Raw genomic sequence first — 27,175 nt, 5'->3', positions numbered from 1 at the left:
TATGCTGGCCATGCAAGAACTGGGATGTTTTCAGCTTCCAGGAATTGTGTACAGATACTTGCAACATGGGGCCATGCATTATCATGCTGCAACATGAGGTGATGGTCGTGGATGAATGGCACAACAATGGGCCTCAAGATCTCGTCATGGTATCTCTGTGCATTCAAAATGCCATCAATAAAATGCACCTCTGTTAGTTGTCCATAATACACGCCTGCCCATACCATAACCCCACCGCCACCATGGGCCACTCGATCCACAGCGTTGATATCACCAAACCGCTCACCCACACAACGCCATACGTATGCCATCTGCCAAGTATAGTGAAAACCAGGATTCATCTGAGAAGAGAACACCTCTCCAAAGTGCCAGACGTCATCGAATGTGAGCATTTGCCCACTCAAGTCGGTTACGACGACCCACTGCAGTCAAGTTGAGACCCCGATGAGGATGACGAGCATGCAGATGAGACGGTTTCTGACAGTTTGTGCAGAAATTCTTTGGTTATGCACACCAATTGTTGCAGCAGCTGTCCGGGTGGCTGGTCTCAGACGGTCTTGAAGGTGAAGATGCTGAATGTGGAGGTCCTGGCCTGGTGTGGTTACACGTGGTCTGCGGTTGTGAGGCTGGTTGGATGTACTGCCAAGTTCTCTGAAACGCCTTTGGAGACGGCTTATGGTAAAGAAAGGAACATTCAATTCACGGGCAACAGCTCTGGTGGACATTCCTGCAGTCAGCATGTCAATTGCATGCTCCCTAAAAACTTGCAACATCTGTGGCATTGAGCTGTGTGATGGAACTGCACATTTTAGAGTGGCCTTTTATTGTGGCCAGCCTAAGGCACACCTGTTTAATAATCATGCTGTCTAATCACCATCTTGGTATGCCACACCTGTGAGGTGGATGGATTATCTCGGCAAACAAGTGCTCACTAACACAGATTTAGACAGATTTGTGAACAATATTTGAGAGAAATAGGCCTTTTGTGTACAAACCCAATTCCAAGAAAGTTGGGACACTGTACAAATTGTGAGTAAAAAAGGAATGGAATAATTTACAAATCTCATAAACTTATATTTAATTCACAATAGAATATAGATAACATATCGAATGTTGAAAGTGAGACATTTTGTAATGTCATGCCAAATATTGGCTCATTTTGGATTTCATGAGAGCTACACATTCCAAAAAAGTTGAGACAGGTAGCAATAAGAGGCCGGAAAAGTTAAATGTACAGATAAGGAACAGCTGGAGGACCAATTTACAACTTCTTATGTCAATTGGCAACGTGATTGGGTATAAAGAGCCTCTCAGACTGGCAGTGTCTCTCAGAAGTCAAGATGGGCAGAGGATCACTAATTACCCCAATGTTGCGGCGAGAAATAGTGGAGCAATATCAGAAAGGAGTTTCTCTGAGAAAAATTGCAAAGAGTTTGAAGTTATCATCATCTACAGTGCATAATATCATCCAAAGATTCAGAGAATCTGGAACAATCTCTGTGCGTAAGGGTCAAGGCCGGAAAACCATACTGGATGCCCGTGATCTTCGGGCCCTCAGACGGCACTGCATCACATACCGGAATTATACTGTAATGGAAATCACAACATGGGCTCAGGAATACTTCCAGAAAACATTGTCGGTGAACACAATCCACCATGCCATTCGCCGTTGCTGGCTAAAACTCTATAGGTCAAAAAAGAAGCTGTATCTAAACAGGATCCAGAAGGGCAGGCATTTTTTCTGGATCATTTAAAATGGACTGTGGCAAAGTGGAAAAGTGTTCTGTGGTCAGACAAATAAAAATTTGAAGATCATTTTGGAAAACTGGGACGTCATGTCATCCGGACTAAAGAGGACAAGGACAACCCAAGTTGTTATCAGCGCTCAGTTCAAAAGCCTGCATCTCTGATGGTATGGGGTTGCATGAGTGCGTGTGGCATGGGCAGCCTACACATCTGGAAAGGCACCATCAATGGTGACAGTTATATCCAAGTTCTAGAACACCATATGCTCCCATCCAGACGTCGTCTCTTTCAGGGAAGACCTTGCATTTTCCAACATGACAATGCCAGACCACATACTGCATCAATTACAATGTCATGGCTGCATAGAAGAAGGATCCAGGTACTGAAATGGCCAGCCTGCAGTCCAGATCTTTCACCCATAGAAAACATTTGGCGCATCATAAAGAGGAAGGTGCGACAAAGAAGACCTAAGTCAGTTGAGCAACTAGAAGCCTGTATTAGACAAGAATGGGACAACATTCCTATTCATAAACTTGAGCAACTTGTCTCCTCAGTTCCCAGACATTTGCAGTCTGTTATAAAAAGAAGAGGGGATGCCACACAGTGGTAAACATGGCCTTGTCCCAACTTTTTTGAGATGTGTTGATGCCATGAAATTTAAAATCAACTTATTTTCTCAGTTTAAACATTTGATATGTCATCTATGTTGTATTCTGAATTAAATATTGAAATTTGAAACTTCCACATCATTGCATTCTGTTTTTATTCACAATTGTCCCAACTTTTTTGAATCGGGTTTGTACATAGAGAAAGTCTTAGATCTTTGAGTTCAGCTCATGAAATAATTTTGTTCAGTGTAGTTAGATGTTTGTTCTTGTTTCTACCGATATCAGTCATATAGAAAATGACCCTGAATGCTTGCTGTAGCTATTTCACCTGTCAGGCTACTTAGGGAAGCTATGAGGTGGCAAATGAGTTCAGTGCTCACAGAGGGTGAGGAGGAGGAAGAGGTGGATGGAGAGAAACTGTTGCAGGAAGAGGGAGAGCATATCAGAGAGGAAAACCTACATTTTCATTTCTTTGTTGTATTGAGTGTGAATTATTGTTTTATCAAGTCTACAAAATGTACGAACATTTATGATTTTATTCCAAGTTACATGAATGCGGCTTCAAATTAAAGAATGTGCCTTTAAAAACAAAGGAAATCAGTTTGTGCTATATCTGTTTGAAATATGTTAGAAAATATGATTCATTAGCACCACTTTCTTAATTGAAATAATATTTTATGTATGATGATATATATTTAAATTGAGATTTGCACTGCTAATTTAAACCACAATGTATTGATTTTGTATACAGTTATATCCCTGCAATTTACCATTATGGGCAAATAAAGGAAATGGAATTTAGAAAAAAAATATTGTTAAGGTTTGGATTTTGTGTGCCCTGTATGCAACATTCATGTCCTTTGCCAGTCACATACCTGTTTAAGTGATGAACGACACTACTTGAGGTAACAATCGTTTTATATCTATGCTACAATTTTGTGGCCTGTGCTACAAAACAAAAAGTTAACAAACAGCCCTGGATTCTGATATAAAATTAGTCTGTTTGGAGTGTTCTTTTTTTAAATGCTTAAACATTTCCATATTGGACTCTGTAACGTCATATAAGGATATATGAGTGTATATATTTATATATAAAATACATGTATACACACACACAGTACAAATCAAAATGTCTAATAAACACATTTACTTTATATATACTGATGTGTGACAAATTAAAGGAAAAAACAACAAAGTGTCTCAGTAAGGTGTTGGGCAACCAGGAGCCACCAGAACTGCTTCAATGTGCCTTGGCATAGATTCCACAAGTCTCTGGAACTTTACTGGAGGGATGGAACACAATCTTGCCAAAAGATATTCCCTAATTTGGTATTTAGATGATGGTGGTGGAGAGCACTGTCTAACACTTCAGTCCAAAATCTCACATAGTTGTTCAATTGGGTTGAGATCTGAAGATTCATATAATTCTAACCACAAATGATTCATTAAATATTCATATTCATCAAACCATTCAGAGACCCCTCATGCCATGTGGATGGAGGCATTGTCATCCTGTAAGAGACCCAAAAATGAAACTTACTTATCAGTCACTTGACTCCTTTCCTCTTGCCATCTTATTCAAGTTCAACAGGGCATTCTCAGCATTTTTATGCATGCCACAGTTTAATTTATTCAGGACTTTCCTTAATTTTAACCCATCTGTATATGCAAAGTGCCCTCCAGGTAAAATTCTAATGTGAAAAATATGGAAATACGTTCTTGTTTTCATTTTTTTTGGACATATTTGGACACATTTCTAATCTACAACAGATTTTTTTAAACAACATTTTAACAGAAAAAGTTAGCCTAACTAACAAATGACAATGAAACATTCTTCAAAGTAATTTATTCATCCAGAATCTACAGAAATGCAATTTCATAGTTAAGAAAAAATAAGTATGTCCCTAGTTTAAATATGTTATTTTGCCCCCAAAAATAACTTCACGCAACCAATTCTTGTAACTATGTATTGGTCCCTTACACCAAAAAAGTATCTGATCTTTATGGAAAGCTGGACCCTCCCTGACTATTTATGTGTATATATAGTCAAAGAGTTTGTTAGCTCTCACGTGGATGCACTGAGCAGGCTAGATACTGAGCCATGGGGAGCAGAAAAGAACTGTCAAAAGACAAAAGTGTAACAAGGTAATGGAACTTAATAAATATGGAAAAGGATATAAAAAGATATATTAGCCTTGCAAATGCCAGTCAGTACTGTTCAATCACTCATTAAAAAGTGGAAAATTCAGGGATCTCTTGATACCAAGCCAAGGTCAGGTAGACAAAGAAAGATTCCAGCCAAAACTGCCAGAAGAAATGTTCGGGATACAAAGAAAAACCACAGGTAACCTCAGGAGAAATACAGGCTGCTCTGGAAAAAGACGGTGTGGTTTTATCAAGGAGCACAATATGACAATACTTGAACAAACATGAGCTGCATGGTCGAGTTGCCAGAAAGAAGCCTTTACTGCACCAATGCCACAAAAAAGCCTGGTTACAATATGCCCAACAACACCTTGACACACCTCACAGCCTCTGGCACACTGTAATTTTTTTTTAAGCACTATGTTTGGAGAGGGGTCAACAAGGCCTTTAGTGAAAATAATATCCACTGTGAAGCATGGTGGTGGCTCACTGATGTTTTGGGGGTGTGTGAGCTCTCAAGGTACACAAGGCCAAGTTGACCCTCCAGTGGTTACAGCAGAAAAAGGTGAAGGTTCTGGAGTGGCCATCACAGTCTCCTGACCTTTATATGATCAAGCCACTCTGGGGAGATCTCAAAAATGCGGTTCATGCAAGACGACGAAAGACTTTGCATGACCTGGAGGCATTTTGCCAAGACGAATGGGCAGCTATACCACCAGCAAGAATTTGGGGCCTCATAGACAACTATTACAAAAGACTGCACACTGTCATTAATGCTAAGGGGGCAATAAACTTTATTAAGAACTACGGGTATGCAGACTTTTTAACTGGGGTCAGTTAATTTATATCTTTGTCATGTTTTGTTTTATGATTGCGCCATTCTGTTATAACCTACTGTTGAATATGAATCCCATAAGAAATAAAAGAAATGTGTTTTGCCTGCTCACTCATGTTTTTTTTATTTTTACAAATGGTACATATGTTACCAATTCTCCAAGTGTTTGCAAACTTTTGATCACAACTGTATGTAAGAAGATCAACAAGCTCAAATATCAAGAAAATAAGGCCACATGGGTCAACTTTCCCTTTAACTGTTAAGAATTTTGAATCTGTTTTAAGGAGTTATCTATTAGTCATGAGTGAGAAATGCCATGCCTGTTTAAGTTAGATTATGTACACTATGGCAACTGAATATAGTATATTGAAGCTTGTGCAGTCATAACACAAATACTTGCCGTTGGGTTTTTATTGGCTCTGACTGGCATGAAGAATTGGATGGACCATTAATAAAATTAATTTCTATTAAATCCTATTGCTTCATCATAGCGTGTGGTTTCAAATTATGGGTAATGGGTTTTAATATTGCCGCCTCAGAGCACAATTCGGCAAGTGGATCACTCTTAATTTGGCCATCATCCCACTTAATGAAGCCAGTTACTCTAGGAACTGAACTCTCTGGGAACAGTAATCACGGTAAAGTGGGGCCATACATTAAACACCCCCACACAAACAAACATGCACATAGGAACACACTAGGGCTAGGGGATTTGGCCTACAGTGGGTTACACAAATATTCACCCCCTAAGACTCAGACATTTTCAAATGTCACTGCATTACAACGTGTGATAGAAAATGATTACATTGTGTTTTTCCCTCCAACAATCCTTTTGTTACAGATTTTTTTTAACATTTATGCCAAAAAGTATATTTCTTTGAGATATTTTGCAGTATTACATCAGAGTCTGGTTACATAAAAGGATCCATGTTTTTTTATATTTATATTTATATTCTGTATATTTATGTTCTTATTGTCCCTTCTATCATTTATCTAATTATTATTATGTTTCCATCAATCCGCACACCATCATCCTCAAACTAGGTGCAGATTTTCACTCAGAGTGAGATGTATGCAGTAGAGCTGTCACAATCATGTAAGATTGGTTGACAATTCATTTTCATTCAAATGCAAAGAAAACTAATTAATTGTATTTTTTATTCATTTAATGCCCCTAGTTAATAGGCTAAAACTCAAAAACAGCGCAGTGCAACACAACACAAGCAATGCAATAAATGCTGATGGCAATGGTAATAGAGTGCTTGAATGAAGTGGGGGACAGCCTGCTAGCTGTCCAATACGGCTCAGTTTCTAGTTTCTGCTCAATCAAATAACAAATCATAGTCTCAGTCATAATAAACACACACATAAACAACACACTAGCCTCTTTTCATTCTGCTATGGTATCAACTAATTACCACATCTCATCTTTACCAAGCCAGGCTCATACATTAACGTGTGAAGTTTCTCGAGCTGATCAGTGGCAAGATATTGGCAAGCATTTATAATGTATTTCTGACTGACAAAAAAAAGCCCAGACTACAATAATGTACAATACATTTACTTTGATCACTAAGATGGTCAGAAACATTAATTATTTCAGTGAAATATGGAATAATTCCTTACTTTACCGCACTGATGGCAACCCTATTGATGGCTCATCGAAATGATGTAGTCGTTGGCAAAGTGACCTCAATTAAAGTTTAAATCGTTTGTGCACACATTTAAATATTTCACCTTTCGCTCTGCTGCACATTATTTAAAGAGTTTGTTGTAGAACTATTGCGTAGGCCAATCTAACGTAATGAACAAATGGTTCAAGACAGTCAATCTACAAGGACCCATTAAAGGATTTACATTTCAGAGGTTAACATACAATAGGGAAGAGACGAATTTAACAGAACGTTCAATACCACTAGAATGTTTAATACTTGCTTGGGTTATTTGGACAGGTATCCGACATGCTCTTTGTCCGGTGTGATTGTATTGCCACCTTACAAAGAGCGTAGTGGCACTCACTCCCTAAGCGAACAAAGGTTTCTGACATAACGCAAGGATTTCCAGTAACAACAATCTGGTGAAAACTAAAAATATTGTTGCTATATATTTTTTGGGCATAACTTTTGGGATTGATTTAATTTTTGCATTTTGAAGGGGGATTAAGTGTTTTGGTTTTATATTGGAGATTGGTCTGCTTTATCAGGAGCACTACGATTTTTGTTGGGCTGGGATTTTCTGTTTGGACTATATGAATTCACTTAATATTGGGATGGTGGAAAAAGGTGGGATGGTCTATTTAATATGTGACTTATAGTAGTTGAAATGTAGTACATTTTGTCTTTGTCTCGAGTTTTGGTGTCCATAATGAAAAATCATGTTTGATCAAACTTCAAATACCCTCAGTCATAGTAGGTGTGAGTGGAAGAGGGAAGGGCTTAGTACATGTTTCAGTAAATGAGAAAATAACCACAGAGCACAGAGTAGCTGAGGAGACAATACCAAACGGCACAAACTATTAAATGCTGGTAAAAGTTTACTCTATATACAGGCATTGAAAACATACATTTGATACAGCCCTTACACACACACACACACACAAACACAAACAAATACACACACAGATGCTCACCTATGGACTTCTGTCTCCTCATAGTGCCACCTTTAGCAGGTATGCCCAGGAATGGCTCTCCTCTAGGACTGCCTGGAACAGTGGGGGGTTCCACAGCCACAACACCCTGGCGGTCGTACATGGACTGTAAACCAGAGAATAGGGTTAGACTTTACCAATGCCACAGCACACTAAGTATTGAACACAGCTGGGCTGTATGTTGCGTTAAATAGGAATGCCTGCTAAACAGCATGTCATATACAGTAATTCAAATGAAATGTTATTAGTTACATGCTTTGTTATAGTTTTTCTTGATTGCTTGAGCACATTTGTCTTAGCAGAATGAACTTTTCAAGGTAGTTAACCTGCAGGCCACAACTGAAACACTGTTAGCCAAATAGTCAAATTTAAATTGCAAAATTAACTAAGAATCGTAGAACACAGTTTTGTATTGAGCATAGCCTCACTCACAGAAAGGCCATGATTGACATGATTAATAATGGTGGCACGAATTTCATCAGAAACTCTAGTTTTTTGTATTCCCATTTCAGCAACTCTGTACCATGTGTCCGAACTATTCCCTTCCTCTTGCTTGAGGCTTCTTGCAAATAGCAACTCAAAGGAGAACTCTTATCTATTTAATGCGTGAATAACAGCAGGATTATATCTGTGGTACAAATATAATCTAAAACTACACTGACGTCGCACGGTATGGCGCAGCCGGGGCCCCACCCTGGAGCCAGGTCCGGGGTTGGGGCTCGTATGCGAGCGCCTGGTGGCCGGGCCTTTCCCCATGGGGCCCGGCCGGGCTCAGCCCGAAGGAGCGACATGGGGCCGCCTTCCCATGGGCTCACCACCCACAGGAGGGACCATAAGGGGCCGGTGTGGAGAGGATCGGGCGGCAGTCGAAGGCGGGGGCCTAGACAACCCGATCCCTGGACACGGAAACTAGCTCTAGGGACGTGGAATGTCACCTCGCTGGCGGGGAAGGAGCCTGAGATCGTGCATGAGGTTGAGAGGTTCCGACTAGAGGTAGTCGGGATCACCTCTACGCACGGCTTGGGCTCTGGAACCACACTCCTTGAGAGAGGATGGACTCTTCACCACTCTGGAGTTGCCCATGGTGAGAGGCGGCGGGCTGGTGTGGGTTTGCTTATAGCTCCCCAGCTTTGCCGCCATGTGTTGGAGTTTACCCCGGTGAACGAGAGGGTCGTTTCCCTGCGCCTACGGGCCGGGGATAGGTCTCTCACTGTTGTTTGTGCCTACGGGCCGAACGGCAGTGCAGAGTACCCGACCTTCTTGGAGTCTCTAGGAGGGGTGCTGGAAAGTGCTCCGACTGGGGACTCTATCGTTCTACTAGGGGACTTCAACGCCCACGTGGGCAACGACAGTGACACCTGGAGGGGCGTGATTGGGAGGAACGGCCCCTGATCTGAACCCTAGTGGTGTTCAGTTATTGGACTTCTGTGCTAGTCACAGTTTGTCCATTACGAACACCATGTTCAAGCATAAGGGTGTCCATCAGTGCACGTGGCACCAGGACACCCTAGGCCGCAGGTCGATGATCGACTTTGTTGTCGTTTCATCTGACCTGTGGCCGTATGTCTTGGACACTCGGGGGAAGAGAGGGGCGGAGCTGTCAACTGATCACCACCTGGTGGTGAGTTGGATCCGATGGCGGGGGAGGAAGCTGAACAGTCTCGGCAGGCCCAAGTGTACTGTAAGGGTCTGCTGGGAACGTCTGGCCGAGTCTCCTGTCAGAGAGATCTTTAATTCCCACCTCCGGCAGAGCTTCGACTGGATCCCGAGGGAGGCGGATATTGAGTCCGAGTGGACCATGTTCTCCACCGCCATTGTCGAAGCGGCCACTCGGAGCTGTGGCCGTAAGGTCTCCGGTGCCTGTCGAGGCGGCAATCCCTGAACCCGGTGGTGGACACCGGAAGTAAGGGATGCCGTCAAGCTGAAGAAGGAGTCCTATCAGGCCTGGTTGGCTTGTGGGACTCCTGAGGCAGCTGACGGGTACCGACAGGCCAAGCGGACTGCAGCCCGGGTGGTTGTGGAGGCAAAAACTCGGGCCTGGGAGGAGTTCGGTAAGGCCATGGAGAAGGACTATCGGCTGGCCTCAAAGAGATTCTGGCAAACCGTCCGGCGCCTCAGGAGAGGGAAACAGTGCCCTACCAACGCTGTTTACAGCGTTAGAGGTGGGCAGCTATAGACCTCAACTGGGGATGTCGTCGGGCGGTGGAAGGAGTACTTCGAGGATCTCCTCAATCCCGCCGTCACGTCTTCCATTGAGGAAGCAGAGGATGAGGGCTCAGAGGTGGACTCGTCCATCACCCGGGCTGAAGTCACAGAGGTGGTCAAGAAACTCCTCGGTGGCAAGGCACCGGGGTTGGATGAGATCCGTCTTGGTTGACACGCCTGTGCAACATTGCATGGCGGTCGGGGACAGTGTCTCTGGGATGGCAGACCGGGGTGGTGGTCCCTCTTTTTAAGAAGGGGGACCGGAGGGTGTGTTCCAACTATAGGGGGATCACACTTCTCAGCCTCCCCGGGAAAGTCTATGCCAGGGTGCTGGAGAGGAGAATACGGCCAAAAGAAGAACCTTGGATTCAGGAGGAGCAGTGTGGTGTTCGTCCGGGCCGTGGAACACTGGACCAACTCTATACCCTATACGGGGTGTTGGAGGGTTCATGGGAGTTCTGTGGAGGTGTGCTTCGGGAATATGGGGTCCTGGGTCCATTGCTAAGGGCTGTCAGGTCCCTGTACGACCGAAGCAGAAGCTTGGTCCGCATTGCCGGCAGTAAGTCAGACTTGTTCCCAGTGCATGTTGGACTCCTGTTGGACTCCTTTGTCACCGGTTCTGTTCATAATTTTTATGGACAGAATTTCTAGGCGCAGCCAGGGGCCGGAGGTTTGGGGACCACACAATTTCGTCTCTGCTCTTTGCGGATGATGTTGTCGTGTTGGCCCCTTCTAACCAGGACCTTCAGCATGCACTGGGACGGTTTGCAGCCGAGTGTGAAGCGGTGGGGATGAAAATCAGTACCTCCAAATCCGAGGCCATGGTCCTCAGTCGGAAAAGGGTGGCTTGCCCACTTCAGGTTGGTGGAGAGTGCCTGCCTCAAGTGGAGGAGTTTAAGTATCTAGGGGTCTTGTTCACGAGTGAGGGAGGAGACCCCGGGGAAGACCTAGGACACGCTGGAGGGACTATGTCTCCCGGCTGGCCTGGGAACGCCTCAGTGTCCCCCTGGAAGAGCTAGAGGAAGTGTCTGGGGAGAGGGAAGTCTGGGCATCCCTGCTTAGACTGCTACCCCCGCGACCCGGCCCCGGATAAAGCGGAAGAGGATGATGATGACTACACTGATTTGTTGCTTTGTACTCCCTTTGAGCTATTCCACCACTACATATCAGCACCCCTCCCTTTCCATTGCTTCATCCATTCTTACAAATAGCAACTCAAAGGTATTAAGTATGAACAAGTACTGACTGAACAATTCTGCAGAGGGTTAGTTTTTTAGCTTGCAGAATAGGTTCACGTACAAGTAAAAAGTTTGTATATTTTTTAACCAAAGGCTGTAACATGATTCATTTGAGTTTTGTGTCCTTGTATAGAGTTGTGTTTAGTATTTTGCATGAATATTTTTGCAAGCATTTGCACTGTGTGTGAAAGCAATGAGAAATGATTTACTGTTTTGGTAAAAACCTATACTACGAAGCTAGTTGAACAAGGCCCAGATTTATTTTCGTTAGCTGGCTCTACTTAACCTAACGAATGCAGTCCTGCATAAGCTAAGCTACATCACGACATTGGTTATCATTTTGTTAAATCAACCCTGATTTTCCCAATTTAGCGATGAGCGCATTCACAAAAAAGGGGGCCGTGTTTGCATCACCAATCGCAAACTTGGACAAGTCTACCAGAGCTGGATATTTCATTAACTCAAGAGGAGCAAATTATCATTTTGGAGAAATATGAATATACATATATATTCTTACATATGTATATATTAATATTCATATGTATATAAAAGCAACACAGTTGCTGCTGCCAAAAGCAGGACTGTGTAATTTGTAAGTTTCAAGGCTTATCAGTATCACTGCCCCATCATTAAGGTACAACTAGATCTGACTATAATTACAATTGTACACTCCATTAAATGAATGTGTTGCTTCGATGAATTCGTAAGACAATCTTTGACGTATTCTTTAAGTTGCCACCCTGGCAGTGTAACGCGTATTGGGAGCAAATAAAAAATGTATATAACAAGCGAAAAAGTGAAACATCAATGTGCATTTGAAAGGACTCCATGGTTGGGAAAAAGATAGTCCAGCTGTGACCCCTGTGCTGTGTGAATATTTCTACATATGTGCCACAAGGGAATGACCTTTAACTGTCCAGCCTACTGCTTTTTCTGAAAACCCTTGGTGTCCATGTAGGAATGTAGGTGTACCAATAGGAACAAACAATGACTATCCCTATTTTTCCTTTATCTGAACATTGATGCTGTGATCACTCTGGAACCCTATGAAAGGAGTCTGCTGCATTTAATATAGAACAGTAAACGTCATATGGTCTACATTATTTATAGATGAAGTGGTCAACGTACGTTATTGTCTACCTGCTATTTCATAAAAGCTCTCTTTAATAGACTGCGTGGGCAAGTGGCCTGGGAATACAACACATTTATCAAGTTAGAGCAAGAACCACCATGCGAATTGTGCAGCAGACTGTGTTTTTGCTTATATTCTCCACCTCACCCACAGCACACAAAACTACCTGTAGCAACAAAATGCAATGCTATGTGTACAGTCTGTGGAACTGTAAATGTGCACAACTTCAATGTGTCACAATGGCAACATATGGCTCAAGAAGCTGACAAAGATATGTAGTATACTGAGTATCTATATCTTTCATAAAGATACTCATCAGAGAAAGCCAGTGTGTTTTGTCGGTCTCTAAATATTTTTGCCTTTCTCTAAATATTCTCGCTATCCGTGCACTGAGCTCCACGGGATCTTCTAAGAATGGTGATGCCATTTTCAATTGAGGTTTGATTGGTCAGTAGGCGGTGGTTTTAATCTGTTATCTCGAATATAACCTGCTCTGGAGCAGGTTAGGTGTTCAGCCTAAGTTACCATGGCGATGTAACCGGGTAACAAGTGAACCACTGTCGTGACACTGACAACCCAGCGTTCAACCTGAAGTTAGCTCGATAACCTCAAATCCTGCTTTGTAGTATAGGCCTCTGTTTTTGTTAGGTTCTGTTCTTGCTCGGTTTAGATGTTGCTTTTTTTTTTTTTAACGTGGCCTGTGCTGTTTGGTTTTTGTCCTTTGATTTTGAATGTAGCTTGCCCTCTGTATTATTGTTTTCACCTGTGCCTTGTTAGCCCCATTGTTGTGTCCCTACCTCGTTCCTCCTGCCCGTGTTTCTGGTTGGTCATTGTTGCTGATGGTGTTGCCTGTTCCTTGTTCCTGTCATTGTGATACTTTTGTTTTTCAACTCTGAGTCTGTTTATTAAAATCCCTTTTTGTTTAAGTAACCTCTGTGGCAGTGTCCTGCTAACCCTGCCGCAGCGTGACAGTTGTGCTCATTTGGTTATGATGGAGGTCGACAGGACCCCAATATTACAAAAAGCATCTTAACAATAGACAAAAACTGTAGCAACACAACAAGGGGCCCTTTTCTAAAAAAAATTTATAGAAGCTGGAACATTTTGCAGTGCCCTTAAGTTAGAAGCCAAATAAAGCAGTTCAAATGTCTGATAAATTACCATTGTAATATATTGTTTTTTGCTCTAATAAAGATAAATTAAAAAACATTAAAATAGAAAGTACATGCGTTGAACTGGCATCAGTATCGGGCTAACTCCTCTAGGCGAACAAAGTGCCTGAACACAGCTTAGCATTGGTATATTTCCAAAACACATACACACTTCCTTAGTTTAGCTTTTTCTGTGCAGATAACTCACGTTCATATCAGAAGGTGTGACCAAACAGCGACTGGATGGCCGTGGCTTAATGGTTGCCACCTTTGTGTCTGCGGCCTTCTGGGAAGGTGACACCTCGTCCAATTTATCTGCAAGAAAAAGCCAGCCCCCATTAATGACATGGAACATTGTGTGTAAGTTCCTTATGCCTAAAATGTCATAGGCCTAATGCGCTTGCAAGCCAGTCATTTTTATGACCCCTTCCACTGTTTCCGAACTAAAAAAACCCAAATAGGAATAAGTGAAAGAAATAAAAATTAAATAAAATGTTATTTTGGGAGGAAGCCAGCTTTGGAAGCCGTGCAAGCCTTACAATTTATATTATGTGTTAAATATAGTTTTATTGTTTTTTAGAAAGCCTCCATGCATTTGGGGATGTTACTGTACTTAGAGTGACTTGAAAACATATCCTCTTCTTCTGACCATCTACAGGTAAAGGGAAGAAAGTGGATACAACCTTAACCAGGACAAAGATTATTAACAGCCTAAAACACACACACGCACACAAACAAGATACGTAATCATATTAGCATTCACACATAATGACACTAAGGGTGCATTCTACATAGGGGGTTTTCAGAGGCATGATGTGTACAGAATATTTTCCATGTGACTCTTCAGTTAATGAGACCACTCCAACTTCATCAATATCCTATGCCATCTGTTATGCCCATTAGGCCCTGCTACATAAAATTGTTGCCAATCTGTTGCCAATCTTCCCATTCATACTGAATTGAGGACTGTAGATGCATTCTAATTAATGTAGCAAAACCAACAAAACAGATGGCATGAACTTGATTTAAGTCCACATTTGATACATGAAAGACTCTGACAAACTTTGATTTTGAGGTTACTATACCTTAATGTTAATAGATTTTTTACCTGAATAAACCAAAGTTCACTAGACAGTTTTTGACATAAGACAATGTTACCACGCTACGAGTATGGACAGAGATCTGACAAAATATAATCATGCATTCTAATCGGTGCTAACAATTACAATTCAGTGACAAATCCAAATACTTCTCAGGGTGGAGGCTAATTCCATTGAAATTCTGGTCAATTAAGGTAGAGCACCAATTTTCAGATTTAAATGCAACATTTTAATGATTTTAAGTGAGGGCCTCTCTTGTGGTGCAGTGGATCAACACACACATTGTAGTCTTGGGGTACCACTGAACCCCAGGCTAAGGTAGGTGGAGACCAGAGAAGCATTCCTTGTATCATTGTGCTTTTTCTGAGCCGCTCAGGTGCTTGTAAACTAAATGAAGTTGTTAGTCAGAGGAGCATTCACCTCCAAGTATGTTTGGTCCCACTATCTTCCTGTTTGAGTGAACACTGTGAAAAGAACGGATTGGCAAAAAGAACTAGAACTGATTGGCGGGTATGCCTTGGAATCTTCGACTCTCCTGCTGCCTGGAGTTGCTTTGATAAAAAGGTTGTAATTCAATTGGGCATCATGGAATTAGGAGAAAATAGAATTTCCCCTAAATCTGCTTGTTGTATCAAATATTACCAGGCAACATACTGAGTTTATATAAACCTTAGGGGGAAACACATTTCTAAATTATAAAAAAAAAAATAATAATTGTAATTACAATTAAAGACAAATTTTACAATTTTACAACTTGATGTCAAGTGGTTTCTCACCTGGAATGGAGTTTATGGACAAAGAGAAACTGTAATCCAAGTTTCAGTGTTCTGTAAGCTGCCATACAACAAACAAACTTCAGCCAACTTAGTAAACTAAAAGACAAGAGTGTTTAAATATCTATCTGAAATTTACCTGAAATAAACACTATGTAGTTTGTAGACCCCTAGTTCTTTGTCGAATATAGCAGATTTTATAAAAGAAAAAACATTAACATTGCTGCCTTTTTATGTTTAGCTACCAATTTTTAAAGTTAGCTGCGGTTTGTAATTTTAAAGAAAACTGACCCATGAATTACAATTTATCTTGGCCCATAAACTAATTTTAGGGGGAGTAACCACCAAACATCCAGTTAGAAAATAGTGACATTCTCTTTTAACTGTGCTCAGTTAGTGCTCCAGTCATTCATTCCAACAAACTATTTTCTGTGAAACATGCCTACGTAACTTACCACCTTTCTTTCTCCTTAGTGTTGCTAGGGAGGGATAAAGAAGAAGTGCTGTATTTGATATTTGATAGGTATTTGAAACTGTATATGTGCCTTTGAAAAATCAGATGAAACGCATTTTGTATACATGACAAACATGTTGTATTATGTGAATGTCGATCGTCATTTTGCAAATGTCCAGAATAATAATAATACAACTTGTTTGTATAGCATGTTTCTAGTACAATTACACACAGTGCTTTACACACAATAAAAATATAAATACATTAAAATAATTAAAAAAATATAAAAATATATATTATATATATATATTATAAGTAAAGGCTGTTCCAGAATCATAAAAAGTTTATGAACACATTTATAATGGGTAGCCATAAAGCTAGTTTCTAGTGTATCTGAAAAAGCACTGAAAAATGCAAACAGACAACAAAATGAGGACTAGAATTCATGCACATGTCAACTGAAATTTACAGCATCATTGTTACATTGGCCTGACTGAAACTGCTGAATGAGACTCAACTCTCCATTACTGACACTCAGCAAGATACCTCTCTCTTTCTCTTAACCTCTTTCCTCCTCACTCTCTCTGGCCTCTACTCTCTTAATCTACCTGATCCTCTGTATCTCCACCTCTTTTGTCCACTGTGTTCCTTGGCTAAACCTCCACTAATTGCTGTTGTTTCTCCGTATTGAAAGCCAGGCTGGGCATTCAGAGGTATGCTTGTGGAGGTTATCCAAGGACATGCCACTACAACCCTCCAGGTTACAAAGTTGGGGTTAGAAAGACCGAACGGATCTGCAGAGCGTAGGAAAGGAAACTCCATCCTCACCAACACAGTCCTACCGGCATTGGTTTATTTAGCATAGCGTTGAGTGTCCAGACTAAACAAAAACATTCAACGTTCATATTCTGTTGCTGGCTTTGATTATTTTCATCCACCAGTCATGCTTATTTGGGTTTTTATGTTCGGTTGTCCGTCTCCCTACCAATTATTCCTTCTTTTTTGCGCTCTCCTATTCCCTGTTGTTCCTCCGTTTCTTTACTCTTTCCTTTTCTCTATTTACATCCCTATTCTCCCTATCTGTTTCTCCCTCTAACTTGTTTTTCATGTCTTAGCAAGCAAGGTGCAATAGCATAGCAGGGCATCCGTACATGTCACATACAAATGAATCAACACTGTCTTGAATAAGTCTAAATGAGAAACTAGGCATAAAACCTGTTCAACTCAAAGAGGGTTAACATTTGTTAATTTCCTATAAATGAACAAATATTAATTGACAGATTTGTCTGTCAATCTAGTTATAATAAATGGCCAGTAAGATAAGCTATTGGTCATTTATAACATATCTCACTTATATTATCCACATTGCAATTGTTACTGTGATCGACCTACAGTGTCCTCTAAAAGTATTGGAAGAATTAATTGTTTTCCTCTTTAAGCTTTACATTCATTAGTTTGAATTAAAAATCACACACCAAGTTAAAGTAGAGATTCCAATCTGTTATTTCAGGATGTCTGTGTAAATATCGGTTTCACCAATTAAAACCCCTTTCCAAAAAAGTTGGGACACTGTAAAATGCAAATAAAAACAGAATGTAAGGTTCTGTTTTGTTCCGTTTTGAGTTTGCTGTTGAATGTAGCCTGTCCTTTTTGTTCTGATTGGTTTCACCTCTTTGTTGTTTAGCACTTGTTAGCACCCTATTTATTTTGCCCATTTCTGTCAGGCCTTTGTTGAGTCTTTGGGTCATTTTGTGTATGTGTCTTGCCTGCCATCAGTCTGTGGTTTTGCCTCTTTCCTGCTGTTTTCATGTTTTCTACCCACCTCACCTTCCTTATTAAACCCTTGTTTTGTCCTGCGTCTCCGAGCCCGGGATCCTGCGTAACCAAATTGTGACACATAATGCAATGATGTGCAAATCATTTATCCCTATGTTTAATTGAAAATAGTACAAACATATCAAATGTTGAAACTGAGAAATTTTATTGTTTTTGGAAAAAAAACATGCCCTTTTTTAATTTGATGCTAGTAACGCGTTTCAAAAAAGTTTGGACAGGCGAGTTTACCGCTGTTTTGCATCACCTCTTCTTTTAACATGTACGTGTTAAACTACAATGGCTGTAGTTTTGAAAGTGAAAAGCATTGCCATTCTTGCTTGATATAAGATTGCAGCCGTTCAACAGTTCAGGGTCTCCTGTTGTAATACATGCCTAATGTGGTTTAGCATTGTTTTGCTAACATGAGCAAGCCCTTCCCTGAAAATATTTTTGTCTGGATGGCAGCATATGTTGCTCTAAATCCTGTATATATATTGTTCAGCATTAATGGTGCCTTTACCGATGTGCAAGTCACCCATGCCATCTGCATCCCCATACCATCACAGATGCTGGCTTTTGAACTGTGTGCTGATAATAAGCCGGATAGTCCCTCTCCTCTTTAGTCCAGAGGATGTGACGTCCATGATTCACAAAAATAATCTCAAAGTTGTATTAGTCAAACCACAGAACAGTTTTCCACTTTGCCTCAGTCTATCTTAAATGAGCTCGGGCCCAGATAAGGTGGAGGCAGTTCTGGATATTGTTGATGAATGTTTTTTTCTTTGCATGGTAGAGTTTTAATTTGCATTTGTAGATGCTGCGACATACCGTGTTCAAAGACATTGGTTTTCAGAAGTGTTCCTGAGCCCATGCAATGATTTCCACTACATAATTGTGTCTGTTTTTAATATAATGCCACCTGAGGGACCAAAGATCACAGCCATCCAATACTAGTATTGGGCCTTGTCCCTTGCATACAGAGATTTCTCCGGATTCTCTGAATCTTTTAATGATATTATGTACCATAGATGATGAGATCCCCAAACTCTTTGCAATTTTACGTTGAGAAACGTTATTCTTAAACTGTGGCGCTATTTACCTGTGCAGTCTTTCACAGAATGGTGAATCCCTCCCCATCCTCACTTCTGACAGACCCATCTTCTCTTTAATTATCTTTTAATACCCAATCATATTATTGCCCTGTTGCCAATTGACCTAATCAGTTTTCGTTTTTTAGCATTACACAACCTTGGCAAGCTTTAGTTGCCTCCCTCTCAACTTTTCTGAAAAGTATTGCTGGCATCAAATTAAATGTGGGCATATATTTTTCAAGAAATCTTTTTTATGCAGCATCCCAACTTTTTTGGAAATGGGATTATGCTTACATTTTACACAATCTTGTAAGAGAGTGATCAAATTTGAATTCTACATTTATAACTGTTCTCCAGTTTCTCCAGCTCTTGCAACCCATCTTAGAAGTGCTGACTGTTCCCCTGTCAGAACATGTTACCTCCTCACTGTGCTCCTATTCCACACAAAAGCCTTAACATAGGGTCCTAGGCCACCACACACACATAGAAATAGAAGCACACTCCACACACAAGCACATAAACAACCATGTTGTTGACACTAATGCAACTTTAATGACAACCAGCCAGCTTGTTGTTTCAATTGATTCCTGGTTTCCATGGTTGTAAGGTTTCCATAGCAGTTACACTCAATAAACAGCGGGGGTATTTTCACAAAAGAAAGCTCCACATGCAATGATGCAGCAAATCCTTGAGAAATATATTTGACTAATAAACAACAGAAGAAAAAAATTCTGGAATAATATATCTGAAAAATAAAGAAATTGTTCATTTTACGGAGTGTTTTAGTTTGAACCAAAAAGCTTGAGCTAAGCTAAGCTCCTGGGTTCAAAAGTTGCCTCAAAGGTCAATTAATCTGCATCTTGAATAGGAAGAATTTAACATGCACATCCATATTGTAGGTGCCATGTTGTTACGTACAGCTCCTCTGCTTACCTTTACTGACTTCCACTAATGAAAACAAAAAAAACAGGGAAAGGAGAAGGTGTGGTTAAAGAAGCTCTTCTCATGGACTACTTCTTAAAAGCCTGTCAGATTGCTCCTTACCTAGTTCTTCCAGTTCAGATGTCATAGACTTGGAGCGCATGGACAGGGCGGTGGTAGGGGCTCTCTTTGGCGGTGGGGGCGCTGAAAGAAAGAAAAAACAAGGAGAGGCAGAGTAAGATATAAGAAGAGAGAGAACCAGAAACCAGGCAAGCCTAGTTCAGCCGGCCCACAATAAAAGGTGTTACCAGTTAGAGATTCAAACCCGGGTTGCCCACGTGAAAGGCAGTGTCATTAACCATTACACCACAGAGCTAAACTTTTGGTGGCTGTCAGTATAGCCTCTGAAAAAAATCATATTTTGCCACTGGACGTTTTAACAGTTAATTGGCCATTCGTGAATGACCTTGATACAGTTAAACTGACTAACGTTTCTTACTAAGTTTACCTCCGCCGTTTTAACAGCGTATTAGCCAGTAATAAGCTTTACCGGTATCCACTAACTTACTGGAATAGTCATAAGAATTCACCAATTGCTAGCGAGTCTGCTAAAGCTATTTCATGGCATAAAAACTTATTTTTTTCTTTCATGGTATAACAACATACTTTTTTCTTTCATTCGTGAATTACATTAATACAATAACCATGAATAAAGGAGACGATAACTAACTTTTTCATCAAGTGAAAAGATGAGAGAATCGTGGAATCTACCAGAAATAATAAATAAACGACGTTGCTCTCAACAGATTTGAAATTAGGTCTCCCATATGAGGCACTGTCCTTAACCACTACACCACGGCATTATACGTTTCAGCAGTCACTAGCCTCCTTTGAGTAGTTTGTTAAACTGACTAACATTTATTATCACATTTACCTCCACCATAGCATCTATGAAGTGTATTGCTTTTGCCCCTGGCCGTTTTAACAACTTATTAGCCAGTAATAGGCTTACTAGTATCTACTAACTTCTAGTATCTACTAACTTCTAGTATCTACTAACTTCCAAGGAATAATCATAAGAATTGAGCAATTGATAGCGAGACTGAAGATTAACTTTTCCAAGCCAGAAACAGTCACAGTATAACCGTATACAGTTTCAGTTAAGGCTTACTATAATGTAACCACTGTATGTTGTAGGCAGCAAATATGTTTGTCTATCCTGACCCAAACGCATGCACGGATGCAAAAATCCACGAGAAACAGTCGTAATATATCCGGAAACTGCCAGCGATGTTTTCCTCTGTACCGAACAATTCATAATGCGTACTTGCCTTTGCCTGCAGGGAGATATGAATTCGGGACCTATAGTTCGCTGGTCTGCTTCTCTAACCACTACGCTATTTAACAAGGTGTACTCAGTCAGTCAGTCAGTCACTCAGCAAGAAACATTCGCACTTCTTGGCCAGCTCTGCTTACGTGGTCCGGCAAAAAGACAGTGAGAAAAAAGAGAAATCAATTCAGGCAGAGCGAGAGAAGGGAAAGACAGACCGAGAAAGAACAAAAAAGAATGACAAAGAGAAAGAAGTGAAAAAGGCAGAGAACATAGAGAAAGCGACAGAAAGGCAAAGACAGAAAAAGACAGAAAAGGGAGTAAAAGACAGAGAAAGACCAAGAAAACATTTGGGATTAGGCCTTTATTGGCACATTTAAAGACATAATACAATGCGGACGTTTGTAGGATGTTGAGGTAAGTAAGTGGTAATGAGGTAATGTGGACCATTTCTTATCACAGCAAAGAGGTGTGGGGGGTTACCTTTTTTGCGGGCGGTATCCTCAGGGTCCATATTCCTGCTGACTGTCACCACTTTGATGACAAGGCTGTTCCCTGCATGACGGATCATGTTGACCACCTGCCTATGGCCCACCTTTACCACATTCTCCTGGTTCACCTAAAAACACACACAGTGCACAGGTTTTCAAATATACACAATGAGGGTTACCTGCGCTCTCACGCACGTGCACTCATGCTCAAGTAGCATAACAGCAACCCCAGCAAACAACAGGATCACGCGATACAGTGCTACTCACGGTGGGAATTTGGTAGAGCGACCATGGAAATCCATTCAAACACTCAAGATCAGGTGTGTGAAGGAAGCCATGGCAACAGTAACCACGGGCACCTCATTAAATGGTGATGGCAGCGCACAGACACATCATGTGATGCTAACACGCACGCAAACACACATGCATTGACACACACATGGCCCAATGCCTCTTAATCTCATTAAAGATAGCTTGATTTAATCTGGGCCCTGCTCCTCTCATCTCTGCCAAACCAGGCAGGCAACCATTAAGAATGCAAAGAGACTGTGAAAGAGGGAGAGGAAAGAGCTGAAGAGGGAGAGCCGGATGATAGGAAAAGTGAAGAAAGAGGGATGAAGCCCATGTGGGGGTGAAAATAATAATATATTTAAATAAATGTGAATTACACATGAACATTTTAAAATGCATTTGAAATAAAAAAATTAAAACTGCTAATGCATAACAGATCATTTGGCAGATTATTTTATATTTAATTTCCTTAAAAACATACATAATATAAAATATGTAATATAATAAATAAATAAATAAATATATAATGTAATATAATTATATCAAAATATAATTTAATTCTTACTTTCTGTACAGGCAGGACCAAGGAGAGACGGGAGGGGAGGAGAGGGGGTGTCAGGGAAAGGGAAGGGTGAAAGGAGACTGAAGAAGAGGAAGCGTGGATTGGAGACCTAGGATCATCACTTTAGACACATAGGCATGGGTTAGCAATAGGCTGGCACAACTTGGCAGTAAAGAACTGCAAGGGCAGATGTTCCCCTAAGCCGTTTTAAAGTGAGAGCTATGTCTATCTTTGATTTGATTACTTTGATTCCAGGACAACTCATTCCGAAAGTTCTGAAGTAGGCACCAGTTCCGCACTTAATCAAATAAAAGATAAAAATGCACAAAAATATCTTCAAAAATATATATACGTTATGGACAAATCAATCCTCTTACAGCAATTACACACATTTCAAAAGGTACAAATAATTTAAATGTACAACTAAATAGCAGAAGTCTTGCACAAGCCTTGACAACGGAAGTGTTGCACAAGCCTACAGTTTTTGTAGCAAGATGCATCTTCATTTACAAGCCACTAGTCTTTTCCCTAAGTTGGGATGAATTAGCTTATATTCCTACACTCTTTGTTACAAAACAGCCTTTAAGTGAACTTCCAACCTTCCGATGGAGGGCGAACCCTCTAACCAGAAGGCCACTGTGTATATTTCCTACAATCGAAGCCTCTGACTTATGTAATTTCATCTACGCAACAGAAAAAGACCTAAACACTAAACAACAGCATGTGTTCAGAGCAGTTGAGGTAGCCTCAAATCCAGTCTCAGACTGTTTGTGTACTTCAGAGGTAATGGAGAAAGACAAGAAAGACAGAAAAAAGCTTCCCTTGTTTATAAGAGGCTGGTGTGAAGACAGCATTACAAGTCTATAAGGAAGAAATAGGAAATGCCAAGAAATATACCATTCAGCTCTTCACTATGCTCTGAGTTTCCTCTCCCATTCATTCCACTATCCCTCCAGCTCTCATTCTCTCTCCAACAGTGACTGATGTCTTTATGGTAGAGATAAAGAGCAGTGATGTTGAAGACAGGATGATCCGTAGCTCTGGGGATTGCTGATTGATGGGACTAGTTAATTCCCCATGCCAGATAGATTAAGACCATTGATTATGGTTGTTTAACTCCCATCGATCTACTGCCATGTAAACAGGACCTCCGCCAATGACAAGAGACTTATGGTGTGCTATTCATAATGTCACTAGTAAAATTCCACATGCTCCTTAAAGCCATCCCATTTCATGCTTAAAATTAAATTGGAAAAACTGATTACCTTGAACTTTATTCAAAGCAGATCTTCTTTACCTACTCCACAAGTTATCAAAACATTTCCTAATTACTACTACTACTAATAATAGCAAAAATAATGAGGAAAAAGGTAGATCGAGTGAATATGATCTGTACACCTTTGGCAGCCACTACAGAAGTGCATTATTTTGCACAACACAATATGTTTTGATCCCAAGAAATTGGAAAGGTGATGAAGAATGATATTTTAACCATGTCTTTGGTTTTTTGTAATGTTTTTTAGTCATGACTTTGACTGGACCACTCATAAACGCTCTGCACCTTTTGGAAAGCCATTCAGTTTTGTCTTTGTTTATCCCAATATTGTCATCATTAGTCAGCTGGATATAATCTGATTGTATAGCAGGCAGTGGTTGGTTGATTTAATATCAGGATTTAATTTAATCTACTTGAAAGCAATGCTTCCATCCCCAGATTTTAATCTGATAAATTAAGCTTGTTAGGACATATTCACACTGAGGTTCTGAGCTATAGTTAAGTTTGAATCAAAGTTTGAAAAGGCCCTATTGAGTAGCGTACATCCCTGTTGTGCTCTCCTCTCAACCTAAAATACATTGGATATCCTCATGAATGCGCTCACAGAAAATCTTTGTGATACTTATGGTACTGTGTGAATTTGAGAAATGTTTGATTCTGTCTGTATTTTTGGTCCTGACAGTGTTCTCAGCTGCAGCGAAGTGCACCAGGGTACGAATGCAATCAGACCAACATCGCCCTTTTTGAGGGAACCAGGGTGACTTTTAAAGTGCGCTCTAAGGGGGGCAAACAAGCCAGAGTTTGGAAAAAACATCCAAACCACACCCAGACAACATTATACCGCATCCGATTGTAATCTATAACAGAAATTTCACCAAATAATTATTGGTACATTTTAAGACGATATGCTTCAGGCCCAGTTCAGGGTTACGGGTATTACTACAAAGGTCAAAAGTTAACTTCAAGGATCATGTGAGTTTATCAGGTTACAAATGAAATTCAGAGATACATGCATATGAAACACATACAGAAATTTTGTTTTCAGTATTTTAGGTTGGTTTAGCCGTCTACACAATGCTGACTATGAAACACATACTAGTGTGAGCTAAAGTATGACTGTCTCCCTGCTATTGTAGTGCCCCTTCTTCTACCTTTTCTATTGGTGTTTCACTGTCCCACCATTAAATACTGAAAACTGAAACAATTAGTAAACAAGTGGAACTGCTCCATCTGAACATTTAAAATAATATTTGAACGGGCACAATTTCTGACATGTTGTCTTGTTACCTAACTAAGGAATGCATGTACCACATGTAATGGTTCTATCTACTATGTCTAGTTTCTTTTCACTTCCAGACTATATCATATTGGGCAGAATGTACAATATGTGCTGAAAAAAGATGGAAGACAATGGAAAGTGCTGGCACTTGTAGAAAGAGGAAGAGAGAGAGGGAGAAAGAGAGGGGAAAATAGGGCACAACACTGAGAAATGCCCTACTTTATTCGATATGTCAGAATAAGACAACATATGGCCTTTGCACATCCAGGTTCATATAAAATAATCACCAGAATAAACCCCTTTTAAATGTCAATTCAGCAAGCAGGTATGGCCTCTGATCAATAATGCTCATTAATCCATCACATTCTCTCTCCCACTGAGAGATATGCATAGTTTACATTTATTCCAATAATGCATTATACAGCTCTGGAAAAATATAGAGACCACTGCACCTTTTTCTTTCCTTTCCCAAAAAGTTGAGAAGGAAGGTTTTGAGTCCAATTTGCAGTGGGATCTTAATTTTAACCCTTCTGTTCCTCACTCAAAACCTTCCTTTTCAACGTTTTTGGAAAGGAAAGAAAAAGTTGCAGTGGTCTCTTAATTTTTTCCAGAGCTGTAAAGTGTATGTAGACAATATGTACACCGTCATCAGTGCCCAAATTGTAAAAACTGCAAAATTCTGTCAAGGGAAAATCATGACAACAGGGACAAATTGCATCTGCAAAGAGAAACAGTGGTAGAAAGGTCAAGCTGACCCACAGAGATAGACAGACAAGATCGCTGAATTTCCTTAAATCTCATTCTCGAAAACTACCACAGAATTGAATGTGTGACCAATTCTCCACAAAAACTGTACGTTGTGAGCTTCACAAATTCACAAAGGCTGACATCCGGAAACAGCTTGTATCCAAGGCCAACGCACTAAGACTCATAACTTGGGGTAAGGAGCAGAAAACCTGGACCCCTGAGCAATGGAAAAAAGTAATGTGGTTGATATAAGTAATCTTTCACCCTATTTCCGACATCTGGATGGATTTACATTTTGAGAAAGCCAAAGGACGCCTTCAGCCCGAAATGTCTGCCGCCAACTGTTAAACATGGTTGGGGATCCGTAATGGTATGGGCAGTCTAGTGGGAGTCATTGGGTGAGATGATTGCTTTGCATGGTCGTTTAACGGTCAAGGAGTATGTGGCCATTTTACAGGATCAGGTGCACCCCACAGTGCAAATACTGTTCTTCCATGATGTTCCAATAGTCCAGGATGACAATGCAGTGTGATAATAATGATCAAAAGTGGTATTACGAACACCAGCATGACATCTAACGACTTCCATGTCCTCCCCCATCACCAGGTCTAAACATCACTGAACCTTTATGGGGAGTTGTGGAGTGCAGAGTGCGAAGTTGATTTCCAACTGCTTCATCCTTCAAAGAACTAAAGGATTTTCTTCCAGAATAAGAAAGAACTGACCTACATCTCCAAAACCTGGGGAGAAATTAGGTTAAGTATTTATTGTCAATCTTTCTGTGACTGGGCCATGGCCATGGCCGTAGTTGCCCTACGCTCTGGCAGTGATGCCCCGAAATTCATGGTACGCCCTACGGACACCATGGCCTTTGTGCCGCTGCTACAGTACTGTCAAAATCTTATGGTCTGCAGTTTAAAAATGTTATGTGGAAAAAACATGTGAGTTATATTACATTATTATTGAAATTATGAAATTCAAAAAGTGTTTTTATGTCATGCATGTTTTTTCTTATCAGTGATTTAAATTTTAAATTGTTAGCTCCAAATCCTCTTATTTCACTCAATGGCCTTTGTGCCCTAAACATTATTGTGACACCAAAGGCCAAATTTACTGAAATAGTATGACTCATAATATAGAGGTTGACTGATAGTGGATTTTTAAAGGAGGACATAATAAAGATAGTTTGGAGCAGGAAAAACCGATAGCCTTTTAATTGGCCAATATCACCCCCCACACTTCTTTGACTATTAGAAACAGCTTAACCATTGAAATGAACATCTAAGTCAAAGTAAATACCTAAATAAACATATACATCTGGAACTGAAAATCAAACAG

General features: G+C 40.5%; 1 protein-coding gene across 3 annotated transcripts in view; it reads right to left on the bottom strand.

Moving 5' to 3' along the window:
* Positions 1-27,175, bottom strand: part of LOC105006621 (SH3 and multiple ankyrin repeat domains protein 2) — a 276,728-nt gene that overhangs the window by 27,904 nt on the left and 221,649 nt on the right. Inside the window, exons 17-23 of one of the 3 annotated variants that reach the window (XM_034297425.1) lie at positions 21,675-21,810; positions 19,985-20,065; positions 19,874-19,888; positions 16,036-16,059; positions 14,321-14,359; positions 13,916-14,022; positions 7,964-8,087 (exon numbers count right to left, since the gene is read on the bottom strand). In XM_034297425.1, coding sequence (XP_034153316.1) covers positions 7,964-8,087; positions 13,916-14,022; positions 14,321-14,359; positions 16,036-16,059; positions 19,874-19,888; positions 19,985-20,065; positions 21,675-21,810 — 526 coding nt within the window. The remainder of the gene's footprint in view (positions 1-7,963; positions 8,088-13,915; positions 14,023-14,320; positions 14,360-16,035; positions 16,060-19,873; positions 19,889-19,984; positions 20,066-21,674; positions 21,811-27,175) is intronic. The other 2 variants (XM_034297433.1, XM_034297430.1) reach the window with 2 other exon arrangements.

Source organism: Esox lucius, chromosome 2, assembly GCF_011004845.1.
Source record: "Esox lucius isolate fEsoLuc1 chromosome 2, fEsoLuc1.pri, whole genome shotgun sequence".
Lineage (NCBI taxonomy): Eukaryota > Metazoa > Chordata > Actinopteri > Esociformes > Esocidae > Esox > Esox lucius.
Note: the sequence above shows the minus strand (reverse complement) of the source record. Positions and strands in the feature narration are given on the sequence as shown.